The sequence below is a fragment of the Salvelinus fontinalis genome, chromosome 2 (assembly GCF_029448725.1).
Source record: "Salvelinus fontinalis isolate EN_2023a chromosome 2, ASM2944872v1, whole genome shotgun sequence".
Classification (NCBI taxonomy): domain Eukaryota; kingdom Metazoa; phylum Chordata; class Actinopteri; order Salmoniformes; family Salmonidae; genus Salvelinus; species Salvelinus fontinalis.
The window spans coordinates 15,567,716-15,589,771 of NC_074666.1; the positions used below are offsets into that span (position 1 = coordinate 15,567,716).

The 22,056-nt window shown below is 42.4% G+C and overlaps 1 protein-coding gene across 1 annotated transcript in view; it reads left to right on the plus strand.

Moving 5' to 3' along the window:
• Positions 1 to 22,056, plus strand: part of LOC129833650 (netrin receptor DCC-like) — a gene marked incomplete at its 5' end in the record, with an annotated part of 322,538 nt that overhangs the window by 12,697 nt on the left and 287,785 nt on the right. Inside the window, 2 exons of the mRNA XM_055898366.1 lie at positions 14,349 to 14,499; positions 18,882 to 19,018. Coding sequence (XP_055754341.1) covers positions 14,349 to 14,499; positions 18,882 to 19,018 — 288 coding nt within the window. The remainder of the gene's footprint in view (positions 1 to 14,348; positions 14,500 to 18,881; positions 19,019 to 22,056) is intronic.

Here is a 22,056-nt window from a genome sequence, read left to right on the forward strand (position 1 = left end):
GAAATCCCCCAGTCTAGTGGTGACTGGAGAAATCCCCCTGTCTAGTGGTGACTGGAGAAATCCCCCAGTCTAGTGGTGACTGGAGAAATCCCCCCAGTCTAGTGGTGACTGGAGAAATCCCCCAGTCTAGTGGTGACTGGAGAAATCCCCCAGTCTAGTGGTGACTGGAGAAATCCCCCAGTCTAGTGGTGACTGGAGAAATCCACCATTGTAGTGGTGACTGGAGAAATCCCCCAGTCTAGTGGTGACTGGAGAAATCCCCCAGTCTAGTGGTGACTGGAGAAATCCACCATTGTAGTGGTGACTGGAGAAATCCCCCAGTCTAGTGGTGACTGGAGAAGTCCCCCAGTCTAGTGGTGACTGGAGAAACCCCCCAGTCTAGTGGTGACTAGAGTTGGATTACCTGAATGGGGTGTCTTAAACAGGTTACGTTTGTTGAGCCACTGTTGTTGGCATGTTAAGATATAAGGGTGTTGGAGGAATGCATTGTGGCTATGTTACCCCACCCTACCCCTCCTTAGTGTGTGGTGTTCCCTCCTTAGTTTCTGGTGTTCCCTCCTTAGTGTCTGATGTTCCCTCCTTAGTGTCTGGTGTTCCCTCCTTAGTGTGTGTTGTTCCCTCCTTAGTGTCTGGTGTTCCCTCCTTAGTGTCTGGTGTTCCCTCCTTAGTGTCTGGTGTTCCCTCCTTAGTTTCTGGTGTTCCCTCCTTAGTGTCTGGTATTCCCTCCTTAGTGTCTGGTGTTCCCTCCTTAGTGTGTGGTATTCCCTCCTTAGTGTCTGGTGTTCCCTCCTTAGTGTCTGGTGTTCCCTCCTTAGTGTGTGTTGTTCCCTCCTTAGTGTCTGGTGTTCCCTCCTTGGTGTCTGGTGTTCCCTCCTTAGTGTGTGGTGTTCCCTCCTTAGTGTCTTGTGTTCCCTCCTTAGTTTCTGGTGTTCCCTCCTTAGTTTCTGGTGTTCCCTCCTTAGTGTCTGGTGTTCCCTCCGTAGTGTCTGGTGTTCCCTCCGTAGTGTGTGGTGTTCCCTCCTTAGTGTCTGGTGTTCCCTCCTTAGTGCCTGGTGTTCCCTCCTTAGGGTCTGGTGTTCCCTCCTTAGTGTCTGGTATTCCCTCCTTAGTGTCTGGTGTTCCCTCCTTAGTGTGTGGTGTTCCCTCCTTAGTGTCTGGTGTTCCCTCCTTAGTGTCTGGTGTTCCCTCCTTAGTGTCTGGTGTTCCCTCCTTAGTGTCTGATGTTCCCTCCTTAGGGTCTGGTGTTCCCTCCTTAGTGTCTGGTGTTCCCTCCTTAGTGTCTGGTGTTCCCTCCTTAGGGTCTGGTGTTCCCTCCTTAGTGTGTGGTGTTCCCTCCTTAGTGTCTGGTGTTCCCTCCTTAGTGTCTGGTGTTCCCTCCTTAGTGTCTGGTGTTCCCTCCTTAGTTTCTGGTGTTCCCTCCTTAGTGTGTGGTATTCCCTCCTTAGTGTGTGGTGTTCCCTCCTTAGTGTGTGGTATTCCCTCCTTAGTGTGTGTTGTTCCCTCCTTAGTTTCTGGTGTTCCCTCCTTAGTGTCTGGTGTTCCCTCCTTAGTGTCTGGTGTTCCCTCCTTAGTGTCTGGTGTTCCCTCCTTAGTGTGTGTTGTTCCCTCCTTAGTGTCTGGTGTTCCCTCCGTAGTGTGTGTTGTTCCCAATTGACATTGTATTTGCCCTCAGCAACAGTCTCTTGTCTCTGGTTCAGATAGTTCTATATAAACCACAAGGCTTGTTAGGAGATGAGACAACGGTAAGAAACATTACATCTAGGTGAGTGATTCTCACGGGGTTATTCTGGCCCCCAAAAACATTACATTGAAGTTAAAACGTCGTAGGACCCACTGGTCTCGGGATGAGAATGAATGAAACATTTTGAGCCGTTTGAAAAAAATTATTTCAGATGATGTTTCCCATTGAAATATGTAGTCATTCATCCACTGACAACCACACTATTATAACCAGCCGCTATTATAACCAGCCACTATTATAACCAGCCACTAGTTTAACCAGCCACTATTATAACCAGCCGCTATTATAACCAGCCACTATTATAACCAGCCACTAGTTTAACCAGCCACTATTATAACCAGCCACTAGCTTAACCAGCCAATAGTTTAACCAGCCACTAGTTTAACCAGCCACTATTATAACCAGCCACTATTATAACCAGCCAATAGTTTAACCAGCCACTATTGTAACCAGCCACTAGTTTAACCAGCCACTAGCTTAACCAGCCACTATTATAACCAGCCACTATTATAACCAGCCACTAGCTTAACCAGCCAATAGTTTAACCAGTCACTAGTTTAACCAGCCACTAGTTTAACCAGCCACTATTATAACCAGCCACTAGCTTAACCAGCCAATAGTTTAACCAGCCACTAGTTTAACCAGCCACTAGTTTAACCAGCCACTATTATAACCAGCCAATAGTTTAACCAGCCACTAGTTTAACCAGCCACTATTATAACCAGCCAATAGTTTAACCAGCCACTAGTTTAACCAGCCACTAGTTTAACCAGCCACTAGTTTAACCAGCCACTATTATAACCAGCCACTAGTTTAACCAGCCACTATTATAACCAGCCACTAGTTTAACCAGCCACTATTATAACCAGCCACTAGCTTAACCAGCCAATAGTTTAACCAGCCACTAGTTTAACCAGCCACTATTATAACCAGCCACTATTATAACCAGCCAATAGTTTAACCAGCCACTATTATAACCAGCCACTAGTTTAACCAGCCACTAGCTTAACCAGCCACTATTATAACCAGCCACAATTATAACCAGCCACTAGCTTAACCAGCCAATAGTTTAACCAGTCACTAGTTTAACCAGCCACTAGTTTAACCAGCCACTATTATAACCAGCCACTAGCTTAACCAGCCAATAGTTTAACCAGCCACTAGTTTAACCAGCCACTAGTTTAACCAGCCACTATTATAACCAGCCAATAGTTTAACCAGCCACTAGTTTAACCAGCCACTATTATAACCAGCCAATAGTTTAACCAGCCACTAGTTTAACCAGCCACTAGTTTAACCAGCCACTAGTTTAACCAGCCACTATTATAACCAGCCACTAGTTTAACCAGCCACTATTATAACCAGCCACTAGTTTAACCAGCCACTATTATAACCAGCCACTAGTTTAACCAGCCACTAGTTTAACCAGCCACTATTATAACCAGCCACTAGTTTAACCAGCCACTATTATAACCAGCCACTATTATAACCAGCCACTAGTTTAACCAGCCACTATTATAACCAGCCACTAGTTTAACCAGCCACTAGTAAATCCAGCCACTAGTTTAACCAGCTCACTATTATAACCAGCCACTAGTTTAACCAGCCACTATTTTAACCAGCCACTAGTTTAACCAGCCACTAGTTTAACCAGCCACTAGTTTAACCAGCCAATTGTTTAACCAGCCACTATTATAACCAGCCACTAGTTTAACCAGCCACTAGTTTAACCAGCCACTATTATAACCAGCCACTATTATAACCAGCCACTATTATAACCAGACACTATTATAACCAGCCACTAGTTTAACCAGCCACTATTATAACCAGCCACTGTTATAACCAGCCACTAGCTTAACCAGCCACTAGTTTAACCAGCCACTATTATAACCAGCCACTAGTTTAACCAGCCACTATTATAACCAGCCACTAGTTTAACCAGCCACTATTTTAACCAAACACTAGTTTAACCAGCCACTAGTTTAACCAGCCACTAGTTTAACCAGCCACTATTATAACCAGCAACTAGTTTAACCAGCCACTATTATAACCAGCCACTATTATAACCAGCCACTAGTTTAACCAGCCACTATTATAACCAAACACTAGTTTAACCAGCCACTAGTTTAACCAGCCACTAGTTTAACCAGCCACTAGTTTAACCAGCCACTATTATAACCAAACACTAGTTTAACCAGCCACTAGTTAAACCAGCCACTATTATAACCAGCCACTAGTTTAACCAGCCACTATTATAACCAGCCACTATTATAACCAGCCACTAGTTTAACCAGCCACTATTATAACCAGCCACTAGTTTAACCAGCCACTAGTAAATCCAGCCACTAGTTTAACCAGCTCACTATTATAACCAGCCACTAGTTTAACCAGCCACTATTTTAACCAGCCACTAGTTTAACCAGCCACTAGTTTAACCAGCCACTAGTTTAACCAGCCAATTGTTTAACCAGCCACTATTATAACCAGCCACTAGTTTAACCAGCCACTAGTTTAACCAGCCACTATTATAACCAGCCACTATTATAACCAGCCACTATTATAACCAGACACTATTATAACCAGCCACTAGTTTAACCAGCCACTATTATAACCAGCCACTGTTATAACCAGCCACTAGCTTAACCAGCCACTAGTTTAACCAGCCACTATTATAACCAGCCACTATTATAACCAGCCACTAGTTTAACCAGCCACTATTATAACCAGCCACTAGTTTAACCAGCCACTAGTAAATCCAGCCACTAGTTTAACCAGCTCACTATTATAACCAGCCACTAGTTTAACCAGCCACTATTTTAACCAGCCACTAGTTTAACCAGCCACTAGTTTAACCAGCCACTAGTTTAACCAGCCAATTGTTTAACCAGCCACTATTATAACCAGCCACTAGTTTAACCAGCCACTAGTTTAACCAGCCACTATTATAACCAGCCACTATTATAACCAGCCACTATTATAACCAGACACTATTATAACCAGCCACTAGTTTAACCAGCCACTATTATAACCAGCCACTGTTATAACCAGCCACTAGCTTAACCAGCCACTAGTTTAACCAGCCACTATTATAACCAGCCACTAGTTTAACCAGCCACTATTATAACCAGCCACTAGTTTAACCAGCCACTATTATAACCAAACACTAGTTTAACCAGCCACTAGTTTAACCAGCCACTAGTTTAACCAGCCACTTTTATAACCAGCAACTAGTTTAACCAGCCACTATTATAATCAGCCACTATTATAACCAGCCACTAGTTTAACCAGCCACTATTATAACCAAACACTAGTTTAACCAGCCACTAGTTTAACCAGCCACTAGTTTAACCAGCCACTAGTTTAACCAGCCACTATTATAACCAAACACTAGTTTAACCAGCCACTAGTTAAACCAGCCACTATTATAACCAGCCACTAGTTTAACCAGCCACTATTATAACCAGCCACTATTATAACCAGCCACTAGTTTAACCAGCCACTATTATAACCAGCCACTAGTTTAACCAGCCACTAGTAAATCCAGCCACTAGTTTAACCAGCTCACTATTATAACCAGCCACTAGTTTAACCAGCCACTATTTTAACCAGCCACTAGTTTAACCAGCCACTAGTTTAACCAGCCACTAGTTTAACCAGCCAATTGTTTAACCAGCCACTATTATAACCAGCCACTAGTTTAACCAGCCACTAGTTTAACCAGCCACTATTATAACCAGCCACTATTATAACCAGCCACTATTATAACCAGACACTATTATAACCAGCCACTAGTTTAACCAGCCACTATTATAACCAGCCACTGTTATAACCAGCCACTAGCTTAACCAGCCACTAGTTTAACCAGCCACTATTATAACCAGCCACTAGTTTAACCAGCCACTATTATAACCAGCCACTAGTTTAACCAGCCACTATTATAACCAAACACTAGTTTAACCAGCCACTAGTTTAACCAGCCACTAGTTTAACCAGCCACTATTATAACCAGCAACTAGTTTAACCAGCCACTATTATAACCAGCCACTATTATAACCAGCCACTAGTTTAACCAGCCACTATTATAACCAAACACTAGTTTAACCAGCCACTAGTTTAACCAGCCACTAGTTTAACCAGCCACTAGTTTAACCAGCCACTATTATAACCAAACACTAGTTTAACCAGCCACTAGTTAAACCAGCCACTATTTTAACCAGCCACTAGTTTAACCAGCCACTAGTTTAACCAGCCACTAGTTTAACCAGCCACTAGTTTAACCAGCCACTAGTTTAACCAGCCACTAGTTTAACCAGCAACTATTATAACCAGCCACTAGTTTAACCAGCCACTATTATAACCAGCAACTAGTTTAACCAGCCACTATTATAACCAGCCACTATTATAACCAGCCACTAAGATAACCAGCCACTAGTTTAACCAGCCACTATTATAACCAGCCACTATTATAACCAGCCACTAGTTTAACCAGCCACTATTATAACCAGCCACTAGTTTAACTAGCCACTAGTTTAACCAGCCACTATTATAACCAGCCACTATTATAACCAGCCACTATTATAACCAGCCACTATTATAACAAGCCACTAGTTTAACCAGCCACTAGTTTAACCAGCCACTAGTTTAACCAGCCACTATTATAACCAGCCACTATTATAACCAGCCACTATTATAACCAGCCGCTAGTTTAACCAGCCACTATTATAACCAGCCACTAGTTTAACCAGCCACTAGTTTAACCAGCCACTAGTTTAACCAGCCACTAGTTTAACCAGTCACTAGTAAATCCAGCCACTAGTTTAACCAGCTCACTATTATAACCAGCCACTAGTTTAACCAGCCACTATTTTAACCAGCCACTAGTTTAACCAGCCACTATTATAACCAGCCAATAGTTTAACCAGCCACTAGTTTAACCAGCCACTAGTATAACCAGCCCCTAGTTTAACCAGCCACTAGTTTAACCAGCCACTATTATAACCAGCCATTATTATAACCAGCCACTATTATAACCAGCCACTAGTTTAACCAGCAACTAGTTTAACCAGCCACTATTATAACCAGCCACTGTTATAACCAGCCACTAGCTTAACCAGCCACTAGTTTAACCAGCCACTATTATAACCAGCCACTAGTTTAACCAGCCACTATTATAACCAGCCACTAGTTTAACCAGCCACTATTATAACCAAACACTAGTTTAACCAGCCACTAGTTTAACCAGCCACTAGTTTAACCAGCCACTATTATAACCAGCAACTAGTTTAACCAGCCACTATTATAACCAGCCACTATTATAACCAGCCACTAGTTTAACCAGCCACTATTATAACCAAACACTAGTTTAACCAGCCACTAGTTTAACAAGCCACTAGTTTAACCAGCCACTATTATAACCAGCCACTAGTTTAACCAGCCACTAGTTTAACCAGCTACTATTATAACCAGCCACTATTATAACCAGCCACTATTATAACCAGCCACTATTATAACCAGCCACTATTATAACCAGCCACTAGTTTAACCAGCCACTAGTTTAACCTGCCACTATTATAACCAGCCACTATTATAACCAAACACTAGTTTAACCAGCCACTAGTTTAACCAGCCACTATTATAACCAGCCACTATTATAACCAGCCGCTATTATAACCAGCCACTATTATAACCAGCCACTAGTTTAACCAGCCACTATTATAACCAGCCACTATTATAACCAGCCACTATTATAACCAGCCACTATTATAACCAAACACTAGTTTTACCAGCCACTAGTTTAACCAGCCACTAGTTTAACAAGCAACTATTATAACCAGCCACTAATTTAACCAGCCACTAGTTAAACCAGCCACTATTATAACCAGCCACTATTATAACCAGCCACTAGTTTAACCAGCCACTATTATAACCAGCCACTAGTTTAACCAGCCACTAGCTTAACGAGCCACTGTTTCAACCAGCCACTAGTTTAACCAGCCACTAGTTTAACCAGCCACTAGTTTAACCAGCAACTATTATAACCAGCCACTAGTTTAACCAGCCACTATTATAACCAGCAACTAGTTTAACCAGCCACTATTATAACCAGCCACTAGTTTAACCAGCCACTATCATAACCAGCCACTAGTTTAACCAGCCACTATTATAACCAGCCACTAGTTTAACCAGCAACTAGTTTAACCAGCCACTATTATAACCAGCCATTATTATAACCAGCCACTATTATAACCAGCCACTAGTTTAACCAGCAACTAGTTTAACCAGCCACTATTATAACCAGCCACTGTTATAACCAGCCACTAGCTTAACCAGCCACTAGTTTAACCAGCCACTATTATAACCAGCCACTAGTTTAACCAGCCACTATTATAACCAGCCACTAGTTTAACCAGCCACTATTATAACCAAACACTAGTTTAACCAGCCACTAGTTTAACCAGCCACTAGTTTAACCAGCCACTATTATAACCAGCAACTAGTTTAACCAGCCACTATTATAACCAGCCACTATTATAACCAGCCACTAGTTTAACCAGCCACTATTATAACCAAACACTAGTTTAACCAGCCACTAGTTTAACCAGCCACTAGTTTAACCAGCCACTATTATAACCAGCCACTAGTTTAACCAGCCACTAGTTTAACCAGCCACTATTATAACGAGCCACTATTATAACCAGCCACTATTATAACCAGACACTATTATAACCAGCCACTATTATAACCAGCCACTATTATAACCAGCCACTAGTTTAACCTGCCACTATTATAACCAGCCACTATTATAACCAAACACTTGTTTAACCAGCCACTAGTTTAACCAGCAACTATTATAACCAGCCACTATTATAACCAGCCGCTATTATAACCAGCCACTATTATAACCACCACTATTATAACCAGCCGCTATTATAACCAGCCACTATTATAACTAGCCACTAGTTTAACCAGCCACTAGTTTAACCAGCCGCTATTATAACCAGCCACTAGTTTAACCAGCCACTATTATAACCAGCCACTCTTATAACCAGCCACTAGTTTAACCAGCCACTATTTTAACCAGCCACTAGTTTAACCAGCCACTAGTTTAACCAGACACTAGTTTAACCAGCCACTATTATAACCAGCCACTAGTTTAACCAGCCACTATTATAACCAGCCACTATTATAACCAGCCACTATTATAACCAGCCACTAGTTTAACCAGCCACTATTATAACCAGCCACTAGTTTAACCAGCCACTAGTTTAACCAGCCACTATTATAACCAGCCACTAGTTTAACCAGCCACTATTATAACCAGCCACTAGTTTAACCAGCCACTAGTTTAACCAGCCACTATTATAGCCAGCCACTAGTTTAACCAGCCACTATTATAACCAGCCACTAGTTTAACCAGCCACTAGTTTAACCAGCCACTATTATAACCAGCCACTAGTTTAACCAGCCACTAGTTTAACCAGCCGCTATTATAACCAGCCACTAGTTTAACCAGCCACTATTATAACCAGCCACTATTATAACCAGCCACTAGTTTAACCAGCCACTATTTTAACCAGCCACTAGTTTAACCAGCCACTAGTTTAACCAGACACTAGTTTAACCAGCCACTATTATAACCAGCCACTAGTTTAACCAGCCACTATTATAACCAGCCACTATTATAACCAGCCACTATTATAACCAGCCACTAGTTTAACCAGCCACTATTATAACCAGCCACTAGTTTAACCAGCCACTAGTTTAACCAGCCACTATTATAACCAGCCACTAGTTTAACCAGCCACTATTATAACCAGCCACTAGTTTAACCAGCCACTATTATAACCAGCCACTATTATAACCAGCCGCTATTATAACCAGCCACTATTATAACCAGCCACTAGTTTAACCAGCCACTATTATAACCAGCCACTAGTTTAACCAGCCACTATTATAACCAGCCACTAGTTTAACCAGCCACTATTATAACCAGCCACTAGTTTAACCAGCCACTATTATAACCAGCCACTATTATAACCAGCCACTATTATAACCAGCCACTATTATAACCAGCCAATAGTTTAACCAGCCACTATTATAACCAGCCACTAGTTTAACCAGCCACTATTATAACCAGCCACTAGTTTAACCAGCCACTATTATAACCAGCCACTATTATAACCAGCCAATAGTTTAACCAGCCACTATTGTAACCAGCCACTAGTTTAACCAGCCACTAGTTTAACCAGCCACTATTATAACCAGCCACTAGTTTAACCAGCCACTATTATAACCAGCCACTAGTTTAACCAGCCACTATTATAACCAGCCACTAGTTTAACCAGCCACTAGTTTAACCAGCCACTATTATAACCAGCCACTAGTTTAACCAGCCACTATTATAACCAACCACTAGTTTAACCAGCCACTAGTTTAACCAGCCACTATTATAACCAGCCACTAGTTTAACCAGCCACTATTATAACCAGCCACTAGTTTAACCAGCCACTAGTTTAACCAGCCACTATTATAACCAGCCACTAGTTTAACCAGCCACTAGTTTAACCAGCCGCTATTATAACCAGCCACTAGTTTAACCAGCCACTATTATAACCAGCCACTATTATAACCAGCCACTAGTTTAACCAGCCACTATTTTAACCAGCCACTAGTTTAACCAGCCACTAGTTTAACCAGACACTAGTTTAACCAGCCACTATTATAACCAGCCACTAGTTTAACCAGCCACTATTATAACCAGCCACTATTATAACCAGCCACTAGTATAACCAGCCACTAGTTTAACCAGCCACTAGTTTAACCAGCCACTAGTTTAACCAGCCACTAGCTTAACCAGACTCTAGCTTAACCAGCCACTAGTTTAACCAGACACTAGTTTAACCAGCCAATATTGTAAAAAGCCACTATTATAACCAGCCACTATTATAACCAAACACTAGTTTTACCAGCCACTAGTTTAACCAGCCACTATTATAACCAGCCACTAGTTTAACCAGCCACTATTATAACCAGCCACTAGTTTAACCAGCCACTAGTTTAACCAGCCACTATTATAACCAGCCACTAGTTTAACCAGCCACTAGTTTAACCAGCCGCTATTATAACCAGCCACTAGTTTAACCAGCCACTATTATAACCAGCCACTATTATAACCAGCCACTAGTTTAACCAGCCACTATTTTAACCAGCCACTAGTTTAACCAGCCACTAGTTTAACCAGACACTAGTTTAACCAGACACTATTATAACCAGCCACTAGTTTAACCAGCCACTATTATAACCAGCCACTATTATAACCAGCCACTATTATAACCAGCCACTAGTTTAACCAGCCACTAGTTTAACCAGCCACTAGTTTAACCAGCCACTAGCTTAACCAGACTCTAGCTTAACCAGCCACTAGTTTAACCAGACACTAGTTTAACCAGCCAATATTGTAAAAAGCCACTATTATAACCAGCCACTATTATAACCAAACACTAGTTTTACCAGCCACTAGTTTAACCAGCCACTATTATAACCAGCCACTATTATAACCAGCCACTATTATAACCAGCCACTAGCTTAACCAGCCACTAGTTTAACCAGCCACTAGCTTAACCAGCCACTAGTTTAACCAGCCACTATTATAACCAGCCACTAGTTTAACCAGCCACTATTATAACCAGCCACTAGTTTAACCAGCCACTATTATAACCAGCCACTAGTTTAACCAGCCTCTAGTTTAACCAGCCACTAGTTTAACCAGCCACTAGTTTAACTAGTCACTAGTTTAACCAGCCACTAGTTTAACCAGCTCACTATTATAACCAGCCACTAGTTTAACCAGCCACTATTTTAACCAGCCACTAGTTTAACCAGCCACTAGTTTAACCAGCCACTAGTTTAACCAGCCACTATTATAACCAGCCACTAGTTTAACCAGCCACTAGTTTAACCAGCCACTATTATAACCAGCCACTATTATAACCAGCCACTATTATAACCAGACACTATTATAACCAGCCACTAGTTTAACCAGCCACTATTATAACCACTCACTGTTATAACCAGCCACTAGCTTAACCAGCCACTAGTTTAACCAGCCACTATTATAACCAGCCACTAGTTTAACCAGCCACTATTATAACCAGCCACTAGTTTAACCAGCCACTATTATAACCAAACACTAGTTTAACCAGCCACTAGTTTAACCAGCCACTAGTTTAACCAGCCACTATTATAACCAGCAACTAGTTTAACATGCCACTATTATAACCAGCCACTATTATAACCAGCCACTAGTTTAACCAGCCACTATTATAACCAAACACTAGTTTAACCAGCCACTAGTTTAACCAGCCACTAGTTTAAACAGCCACTATTATAACCAAACACTAGTTTTACCAGCCACTAGTTTAACCAGCCACTATTATAACCAGCCACTATTAAAACCAGCCACTAATATAACCAGCCACTAGCTTAACCAGCCACTAGTTTAACCAGCCACTAGCTTAACCAGCCACTAGTTTAACCAGCCACTAGTTTAACCAGCCACTATTATAACCATCCACTAGTTTAACCAGCCACTATTATAACCAGCCACTAGTTTAACCAGCCACTAGTTTAACCAGCCACTAGTTTAACCAGCCACTAGTTTAACTAGTCACTAGTTTAACCAGCCACTAGTTTAACCAGCTCACTATTATAACCAGCCACTAGTTTAACCAGCCACTATTTTAACCAGCCACTAGTTTAACCAGCCACTAGTTTAACCAGCCACTAGTTTAACCAGCCACTATTATAACCAGCCAATAGTTTAACCAGCCACTATTATAACCAGCCACTATTATAACCAGCCACTATTATAACCAGACACTATTATAACCAGCCACTAGTTTAACCAGCCACTATTATAACCAGCCACTGTTATAACCAGCCACTAGCTTAACCAGCCACTAGTTTAACCAGCCACTATTATAACCAGCCACTAGTTTAACCAGCCACTATTATAACCAGCCACTAGTTTAACCAGCCACTAGTTTAACCAGCCACTATTATAACCAAACACTAGTTTAACCAGCCACTAGTTTAACCAGCCACTAGTTTAACCAGCCACTATTATAACCAGCAACTAGTTTAACCAGCCACTATTATAACCAGCCGCTATTATAACCAGCCACTAGTTTAACCAGCCACTATTATAACCAAACACGAGTTTAACCAGCCACTAGTTTAACCAGCCACTATTATAACCAGCCACTAGTTTAACCAGCCACTATTATAACCAGCCACTATTATAACCAGCCACTAGTTTAACCAGCCACTAGTTTAACCTGCCACTATTATAACCAGCCACTATTATAACCAAACACTAGTTTAACCAGCCACTATTATAACCAGCCACTATTATAACCAGCCGCTTTTATAACCAGCCACTATTATAACCAGCCACTAGTTTAACCAGCCACTATTATAACCAGCCACTAGTTTAACCAGCCACTATTATAACCAAACACTAGTTTAACCAGCCACTAGTTTAACCAGCCACTAGTTTAACCAGCCACTATTATAACCAGCCACTAGTTTAACCAGCCACTATTATAACCAGCCACTATTATAACCAGCCACTAGTTTAACCAGCCACTAGTTTAACCTGCCACTATTATAACCAGCCACTATTATAACCAAACACTAGTTTAACCAGCCACTATTATAACCAGCCACTATTATAACCAGCCACTATTATAACCAGCCACTAGTTTAACCAGCCACTAGTTTAACCTGCCACTATTATAACCAGCCACTATTATAACCAAACACTAGTTTAACCAGCCACTAGTTTAACCAGCCACTATTATAACCAGACACTATTATAACCAGCCACTAGTTTAACCAGCCACTATTATAACCAGCCACTATTATAACCAGCCACTATTATAACCAGCCACTATTATAACCAGCCACTAGTTTAACCAGCCACTATTATAACCAGCCACTAGTTTAACCAGCCACTAGTTTAACCTGCCACTATTATAACCAGCCACTAGTTTAACCAGCCACTAGTTTAACCAGCCACTATTATAACTAGCCACTAGTTTAACCAGCCACTATTATAACCAGCCACTAGTTTAACCAGCCACTAGTTTAACCAGCCACTATTATAACCAGCCACTAGTTTAACCAGCCACTAGTTTAACCAGACACTAGTTTAACCAGACACTATTATAACCAGCCACTATTATAACCAGCCACTAGCTTAACCAGCCACTAGTTTAACCAGCCACTAGTTTAACCAGACACTAGTTTAACCAGCCACTATTATAACCAGCCACTAGTTTAACCAGCCACTAGTTCAACCAGCCACTAGTTTAACCAGCCACTAGTTTAACCAGCCACTATTATAACCAGCCATTATTTTACCAGCCACAAGTTTAACCAGCCAGCCACTGTTATAACATTACAAACTAGTTTAACCAGCTGATAGTTCAATCTCTTACACCAACTGGTTAATCTTCCAAATAAAAGCCAGCTATTGGCCCCACTCAATGCTCAGTTGGATAAGAGGATAAGAGCATTGTCTCTCTCGTTCTCTCTCTTTCTCCAGAGCCTGGAACCACCAGGGGCCTTCTGTTTCTCCAGCAGCCCCAGAGAGTCACCTCCCTCCTGGGGAGAGATGCTGTGTTGGAGTGCTCCGCTTCGGGGTTCCCCACGCCCGCCTTCCACTGGATGAGAGGAACTGAGATTATCCAGAGCAGGTGAGTGACTCATTGTCTCAGTTTCAAATGGAACTCTATTCACTATTTAGTGCACTACTTTGCAATATAGGCTCTGGTCTAAAGTAGTGCACTATAAAGGAAAATGGGTTCCATAGGGCTCTGGTCTAAAGTAGTGCACTATATAGGGAATAGGGTTCCATAGGGCTCTGGTCTAAAGTAGTGCACTAAATATGGAATAGGGTTCCATAGGGCTCTGGTCTAAAGTAGTGCACTATAAAGGGAAAAGGGTGCCATTTGGGAAGCAAACTTTTTATGTTCCACCTATCTGTTCCATGAAACTTTTGACATATGTGATGACATAGAGCTGGTGAGAGGCAGATCATCAAACCACCACCCAGCTGGCAAAGCTGGTTGTAGAGACGACATTTCAGACTGATTGAAGTGACGAAATTTCAGACTGGTTGAAGTGACGACATTCCAGATTGGTTGAAGTGACGACATTACAGACTGGTTGAAGTGACGACATTACAGACTGGTTGAAGTGACGGCATTCCAGACTGGTTGAAGAGACGACATTACAGACTGGTTGAAGAGACGACATTACAGACTGGTTGAAGAGACAACATTACAGACTGGTTGAAGTGACGGCATTACAGACTGGTTGAAGTGACGACATTCCAGACTGGTTGAAGTGACGGCATTCCAGACTGGTTGAGGAAACAACATTACAGACTGGTTGAAGAGATGACATTACAGACTGGTTGAAGAAACGACATTACAGACTGGTTGAAGAGATGACATTACAAACTGGTTGAAGAGACGACATTACATACTGGTTGAAGAGACGACATTACAGACTGATTGAAGAGACGACATTACAGACTGGTTGAAGAAACGACATTACAGACTGGTTGAATAGATGACATTACAGACTGGTTGAAGAGACGACATGACAAACTGGTGGAAGAGACGACATTACAGACTGGTTGAAGAGACGACATTACAGACTGAAGAGACGACATTACAGACTGGTTGAAGAAACGACATTACAGACTAGTTGAAGAGACGACATGACATACTGGTTGAAGAGACGACATTACAGACTGAAGAGACGACATTACAGACTGGTTGAAGAAACGACATTACAGACTGGTTGAAGAGACGACATGACAAACTGGTAGAAAAAATGACATTACAGAATGGTTGAAGAGACGACATTACAGACTGGTTGAAGAGACGACATTACAGACTGGTTGAAGAGACGACATTACAAACTGGTTAAAGAGACGACATTACAGACTGATTGAAGAGACGACATTACAAACTGGTTGAAGAGACGACATTACAGATTGGTTGAAGTGACGACATTACAGACTGGTTGAAGTGACGACATTACAGACTGGTTGAAGTGACGGCATTCCAGACTGGTTGAAGAGACGACATTACAGACTGGTTGAAGAGACGACATTACAGACTGGTTGAAGAGACAACATTACAGACTGGTTGAAGTGACGGCATTACAGACTGGTTGAAGTGACGACATTCCAGACTGGTTGAAGTGACGGCATTCCAGACTGGTTGAGGAAACAACATTACAGACTGGTTGAAGAGATGACATTACAGACTGGTTGAAGAAACGACATTACAGACTGGTTGAAGAGATGACATTACAAACTGGTTGAAGAGACGACATTACATACTGGTTGAAGAGACGACATTACAGACTGATTGAAGAGACGACATTACAGACTGGTTGAAGAAACGACATTACAGACTGGTTGAATAGATGACATTACAGACTGGTTGAAGAGACGACATGACAAACTGGTGGAAGAGACGACATTACAGACTGGTTGAAGAGACGACATTACAGACTGAAGAGACGACATTACAGACTGGTTGAAGAAACGACATTACAGACTAGTTGAAGAGACGACATGACATACTGGTTGAAGAGACGACATTACAGACTGAAGAGACGACATTACAGACTGGTTGAAGAAACGACATTACAGACTGGTTGAAGAGACGACATGACAAACTGGTAGAAAAAATGACATTACAGAATGGTTGAAGAGACGACATTACAGACTGGTTGAAGAGACGACATTACAGACTGGTTGAAGAGACGACATTACAAACTGGTTAAAGAGACGACATTACAGACTGATTGAAGAGACGACATTACAAACTGGTTGAAGAGACGACATTACAGACTGGTGGAAGAGACGACATTACAAACTGGTTGAAGAGACGACATTACAAACTGGTTGAAGAGACGACATTACAAACTGGTTGAAGAGACGACATTACAAACTGGTTGAAGAGACGACATTACAAACTGGTTGAAGTGACAACATTACAGACTGGTGGAAGAGACGACATTACAGACTGGTTGAAGAGACGACATTACAGACTGGTTGAAGTAACGACATTACAGACTGGTTGAAGAGACGACATTAGAGACTGGTTGAAGAGACGGCATAACAGACTGGTTGAAGAGACGACATTACAAACTGGTTGAATAGAAGACATTACAAACTGGTTGAAGAGACGACTTAACAGACTGGTTGAAGAGACGACATTACAGACTGGTTGAAGAAATGACATTACAGACTGGTTGAAGAGACGACATTACAGACTGGTTGAAGAGACGGCATAACCGACTGGTTGAAGAGACAACATTACAGACTGGTTGAAGTAACGACATTACAGACTGGTTGAAGAGACGACATTAGAGACTGGTTGAAGAGACGGCATAACAGACTGGTTGAAGAGACGACATTACAGACTGGTTGAAGAGACAACATTACAAACTGGTTGAAGAGACGACATTACAAACTGGTTGAATAGAAGACATTACAAACTGGTTGAAGAGACGACTTAACAGACTGGTTGAAGAGACGACATTACAGACTGGTTGAAGAAATGACATTACAGACTGGTTGAAGAGACGACATTACAGACTGGTTGAAGAGACGGCATAACCGACTGGTTGAAGAGACAACATTACAGACTGGTTGAAGAGACGACATTACAAACTGGTTGAAGAGACGACATTACAAACTGGTTGAATAGAAGACATTACAAACTGGTTGAAGAGACGACTTAACAGACTGGTTGAAGAGACGACATTACAGACTGGTTGAAGAAATGACATTACAGACTGGTTGAATAGATGACATTACAAACTGGTTGAAGAGACGACATTACAGACTGGTTGAAGAGACGACATTACAGACTGGTTGAAGTGACGACATTACAGACTGGTTGAAGAGACGACATTAGACTGGTGGAAGAGACGACATTACAAACTGGTTGAAGAGATGACATTCTAGACTGGTTGAAGAGACGACATTACAAACTGGTTGAAGAGACGACATTACAGACTGGTTGAAGAGACAACATTACAGACTGGTTGAAGTGACGACATTACAGACTGGCTGAAGAGACGGCATTACAGACTGGTTGAAGAGACGGCATAACAGACTGGTTGAAGAGACGACATTACAGACTGGTTGAAGACACGACATTCCAGACTGGTTGAAGTGACGACATTACAGACTGGTTGAAGAGACGACATTACAGACTGGTTGAAGAGACGACATTACATACTGGTTGAAGTGACGACATTACATACTGGTTGAAGAGACGACATTACAGACTGGTTGAAGAGATGACATTACAGACTGGTTGAAGAGACGACATTATAAACTGGTTGAAAAGACGACATTACAGACTGGTTGAAGTGACGACATTACAGACTGGTTGAAGTGACGACATTACAGACTGGTTGAAGAGACGACATTCCAAACTGGTTGAAGTGACGACATTACAGACTGGTTGAAGAGCCAATATTACAGACTGGTTGAAGAGACGACATTCCAAACTGGTTAAAGAGACGGCATTCCAAACTGCTTGAAGTGACGACATTACAGACTGGTTGAAGAGACGACATTACAGACTGGTTGAAGAGACGACATTACAGACTGGTTGAAGAGACGACATTCCAAACTGGTGTAAGTGACGACATTACAGACTGGTTGAAGTGACGGCATTCCAGACTGGTTGAAGAGACGACATTACAGACTGGTTGAAGTGACGACATTACAGACTGGTTGAAGTGACGACATTACAGACTGGTTGAAGTGACGACATTACAGAATGGTTCTAGTCTGGCTGTGATGTCGTCAGTTCTTCCCACCGTCCATAAGAAATAAGTAATTTTTGTTTGGCACAGAATCAGCCTACACATAGTCCTATTATACACAGTATCTTAATGTCATATTTCTGAGGGAGAATAAGATATACCTGGATATCACAGGTTCACAGGGCACTGAACACACTCCCATTGTTCCTTATTGTGTCGGCCTACACATCTGTGTTGTCTTGGACAGTTTTGTTCGTTCCTGTCCCTGCAGGTCTAAGAAGTATTCCCTGCTGGGCGGCAGTAACCTCCTGATCAGCAGCGTAACGGACGACGACTCAGGCTCCTACAGCTGTGTGGCGTTTAACAAGAACCAGAACATCACGGCTTCCTGCGAGCTGTCCGTCCTCGGTAAGTCCTACGAGACCTCGGCTCATCGCCCGGTGGGAATTTCACTCTGCGGGCACACACATACAGACATACGCACGCGTGCACACACACACACACACGCGGCCACACACACACACACTATGAGATGCAAAATTCTACGAGCGTCTCTCTCTCTCTCTCTCTCTCTCTCCGTGTCTATTCTCCATCGCCTTTCATGCCCACTAATCTGTGGAAAATTAAACGGTTTCAGTTCACCACTCGCCAGAGGAACTGCCGGACAAAGCGCTGAACACCAGGGAGTCGGGAAATGCCAAACTCTGTCAGGGATTTAAACAGAGTAGCAAGCGTTAAGTTTTGACTGCCATTTTGAAGTGACAAAAATGAAGTCAATAACAACTATACGTTACTTAGGGATTTGTTTAATAACAAAGAGGAACTACATGACAACTACAGCTTGGGCTGCGAGTGGAGCCATGGACCTCATACCTCACCATACGATATTATCACCATAATCACCATACTGCCGATACGATATTATCACCATACTGCCGAAACGATATTATCACCATTATCACCATACTGCCGATACGATATTATCACCATACTGCCGATACGATATTATCACCATACTGCCGATACGATATTATCACCATACTGCCGATACGATATTATCACCATAATCACCATACTGCCGATACGATATTACCACCATAATCACCATACTGCCGATACGATATTATCACCATACTGCCGATACGATATTATCACCATACTGCCGATACGATATTATCACCATACTGCCGATACGATATTATCACCATACTGCCGATACGATATTATCACCATAATCACCATACTGCCGATACGATATTACCACCATAATCACCATACTGCCGATACGATATTATCACCATACTGCCGATACGATATTATCACCATAATTACCATACTGCCGATATGATATTATCACCATAATCACCATACTGCCGATACGATATTATCACCATACTGCCGATACGATAATATCACCATACTGCCGATAGGAGTATGGGAGCAGCAGTACTGTATAGTAGCAGCAGTACTGTATAGTAGCAGTAGTACTGTCAAGGAGCAGCAGTACTGTATAGTAGCAGTAGTACTGTTAAGGAGCAGTAGTACTGTATAGTAGCAGCAGTACTGTATAGTAGCAGCAGTACTGTATAGTAGCAGCAGTGCTGTATAGTAGCAGTAGTACTGTATAGGATCAGCAGTACTGTATAGTAGCAGTAGTACTGTATAGTAGCAGCAGTACTGTATAGTAGCAGCAGTACTGTATAGTAGCAGTAGTACTGTATAGTAGCAGCAGTACTGTATAGTAGCAGCAGAACTGTTAACAATGTCTTCATACAGATTCACAAGTATTCACGTTCATATGAATTAATTGAAATGGCTTTCATACAGACGATTCACAGTTTCCTTCACATCAAATGCATTGCATTGGTCGACACTTTCTTTAATTAGGGATCCAAACCTTTTTTTTCAATTTTAGCCTGAAATGACATACCCAAATCTTTTTGCCTGTAGCTCAGGACCTGAAGCTAGGATAAGAATTTTATTTTATATATTTTTCTTCGCATATCTTTTTATATATATATTTTTTTCTTCTTAAAAACTCAACTTCAAAACACTCTCCTGCAACCCACCTCACCAAATGTGGTGCGGATCTGTTTTTTTTCCCTCAAAAGTATTATTCACCTCGTATCCAAAATCTACAACAGAAGCTAGCCAGAAGTTAGCCAGCTCACAAGCTAACGTTAGTAGTTCAGCTAACCACAGCTAGCGCTTATCAGCTATATTTTAGCTGCTATCCGAGTGACTATTGGCTAACATCAATTCCGGAGCAAACACCAATTATCCCGGAGCTAGCCAGCTGAAGAGTTCCATCAGCCACTCCTGGGCTACAATCACCTATCCGGAACCGTTTTACTGCCGATGCGGAGCCCCACCGGGCCTTCACGACTGGGATACCGACGTTATCTGCCCGAGGGAGTATTTCAACTGGCCCCTCCATCGCGACGTAACCTGAACGTCCATATGCTAACTGCGGCCCGCTAATCGTTAGCTGTCTTGAGCATATCGGCTGCTATCTGAACAGGTCTATCGAACAATCTTCTTAGGCCACTATAACTATTTTGACAATTGGATTGGTCCCCTCTACCACACGGAACCCCACTAATCTACCGACGGAATTGCACGGCGTGGCTAAAAACAGACCTCCATCTTCTGCTAGCTTGCTACCCATGACTAGCTGTCTGAATCACGAAGCTAGCACCAGTTAGCATACACAATTCTACAATTCACAACCTCTCTTTCGCCACCGCCATCTGGCTTGGATTCTCTGTCGACACGACCACGTCTGGTCTGCAGACGAACACCCCATCCGCTGTGCCCTCAACCGGCCTCCGTCTGAGCAGACCCCCTCCGTCTGAGCAGACCACCCCCCCGGGCTACTAACTTTAAACGCCGCGGGCTAGCTTAGTGAAGGCCTCACTGCTCCATCTACGGCTGCCCCCTGGACACTATGATCACTCGGCTACATAGCTGATGCCTGCTTGACTGTCCATTAATTCACGGTACTCCATTCCGTTTATTTGTGTGTTTTATCTGTCGGCTCTGTGCTTTAACTCAGGATCTGTGTGTAGTTAATCCGACCCTCTCTGCCTGGTCGTCGCCATTTTTACCTGCTGTTGCTGTGTTAGCTGACTAGCTGCAGTTATCTCACCTGTTGTTTTAGCTAGCTCTCCCAATCAAGACCTGCTATCACTTTATGCCTTATTGTATGTCTCTCTCAAATATCAATATGCCTTGCATACTGTTGTTCAGGCTAGTTATCATTGTTTTGGTTTGCAATGGACCCCGTAGTTCAACTCTCCGTACCTCTGATACCTCCTTTGTCCCACCCCCCACACATGCGGTGACCTCACCCATTGAGACCAGCATGTCCAGAGATACAACCTCTCTTATCATCACCCAGTGCCTGGGCTTGCCTCCGCTGTACCCGTGCCCCACCATACCCTGGT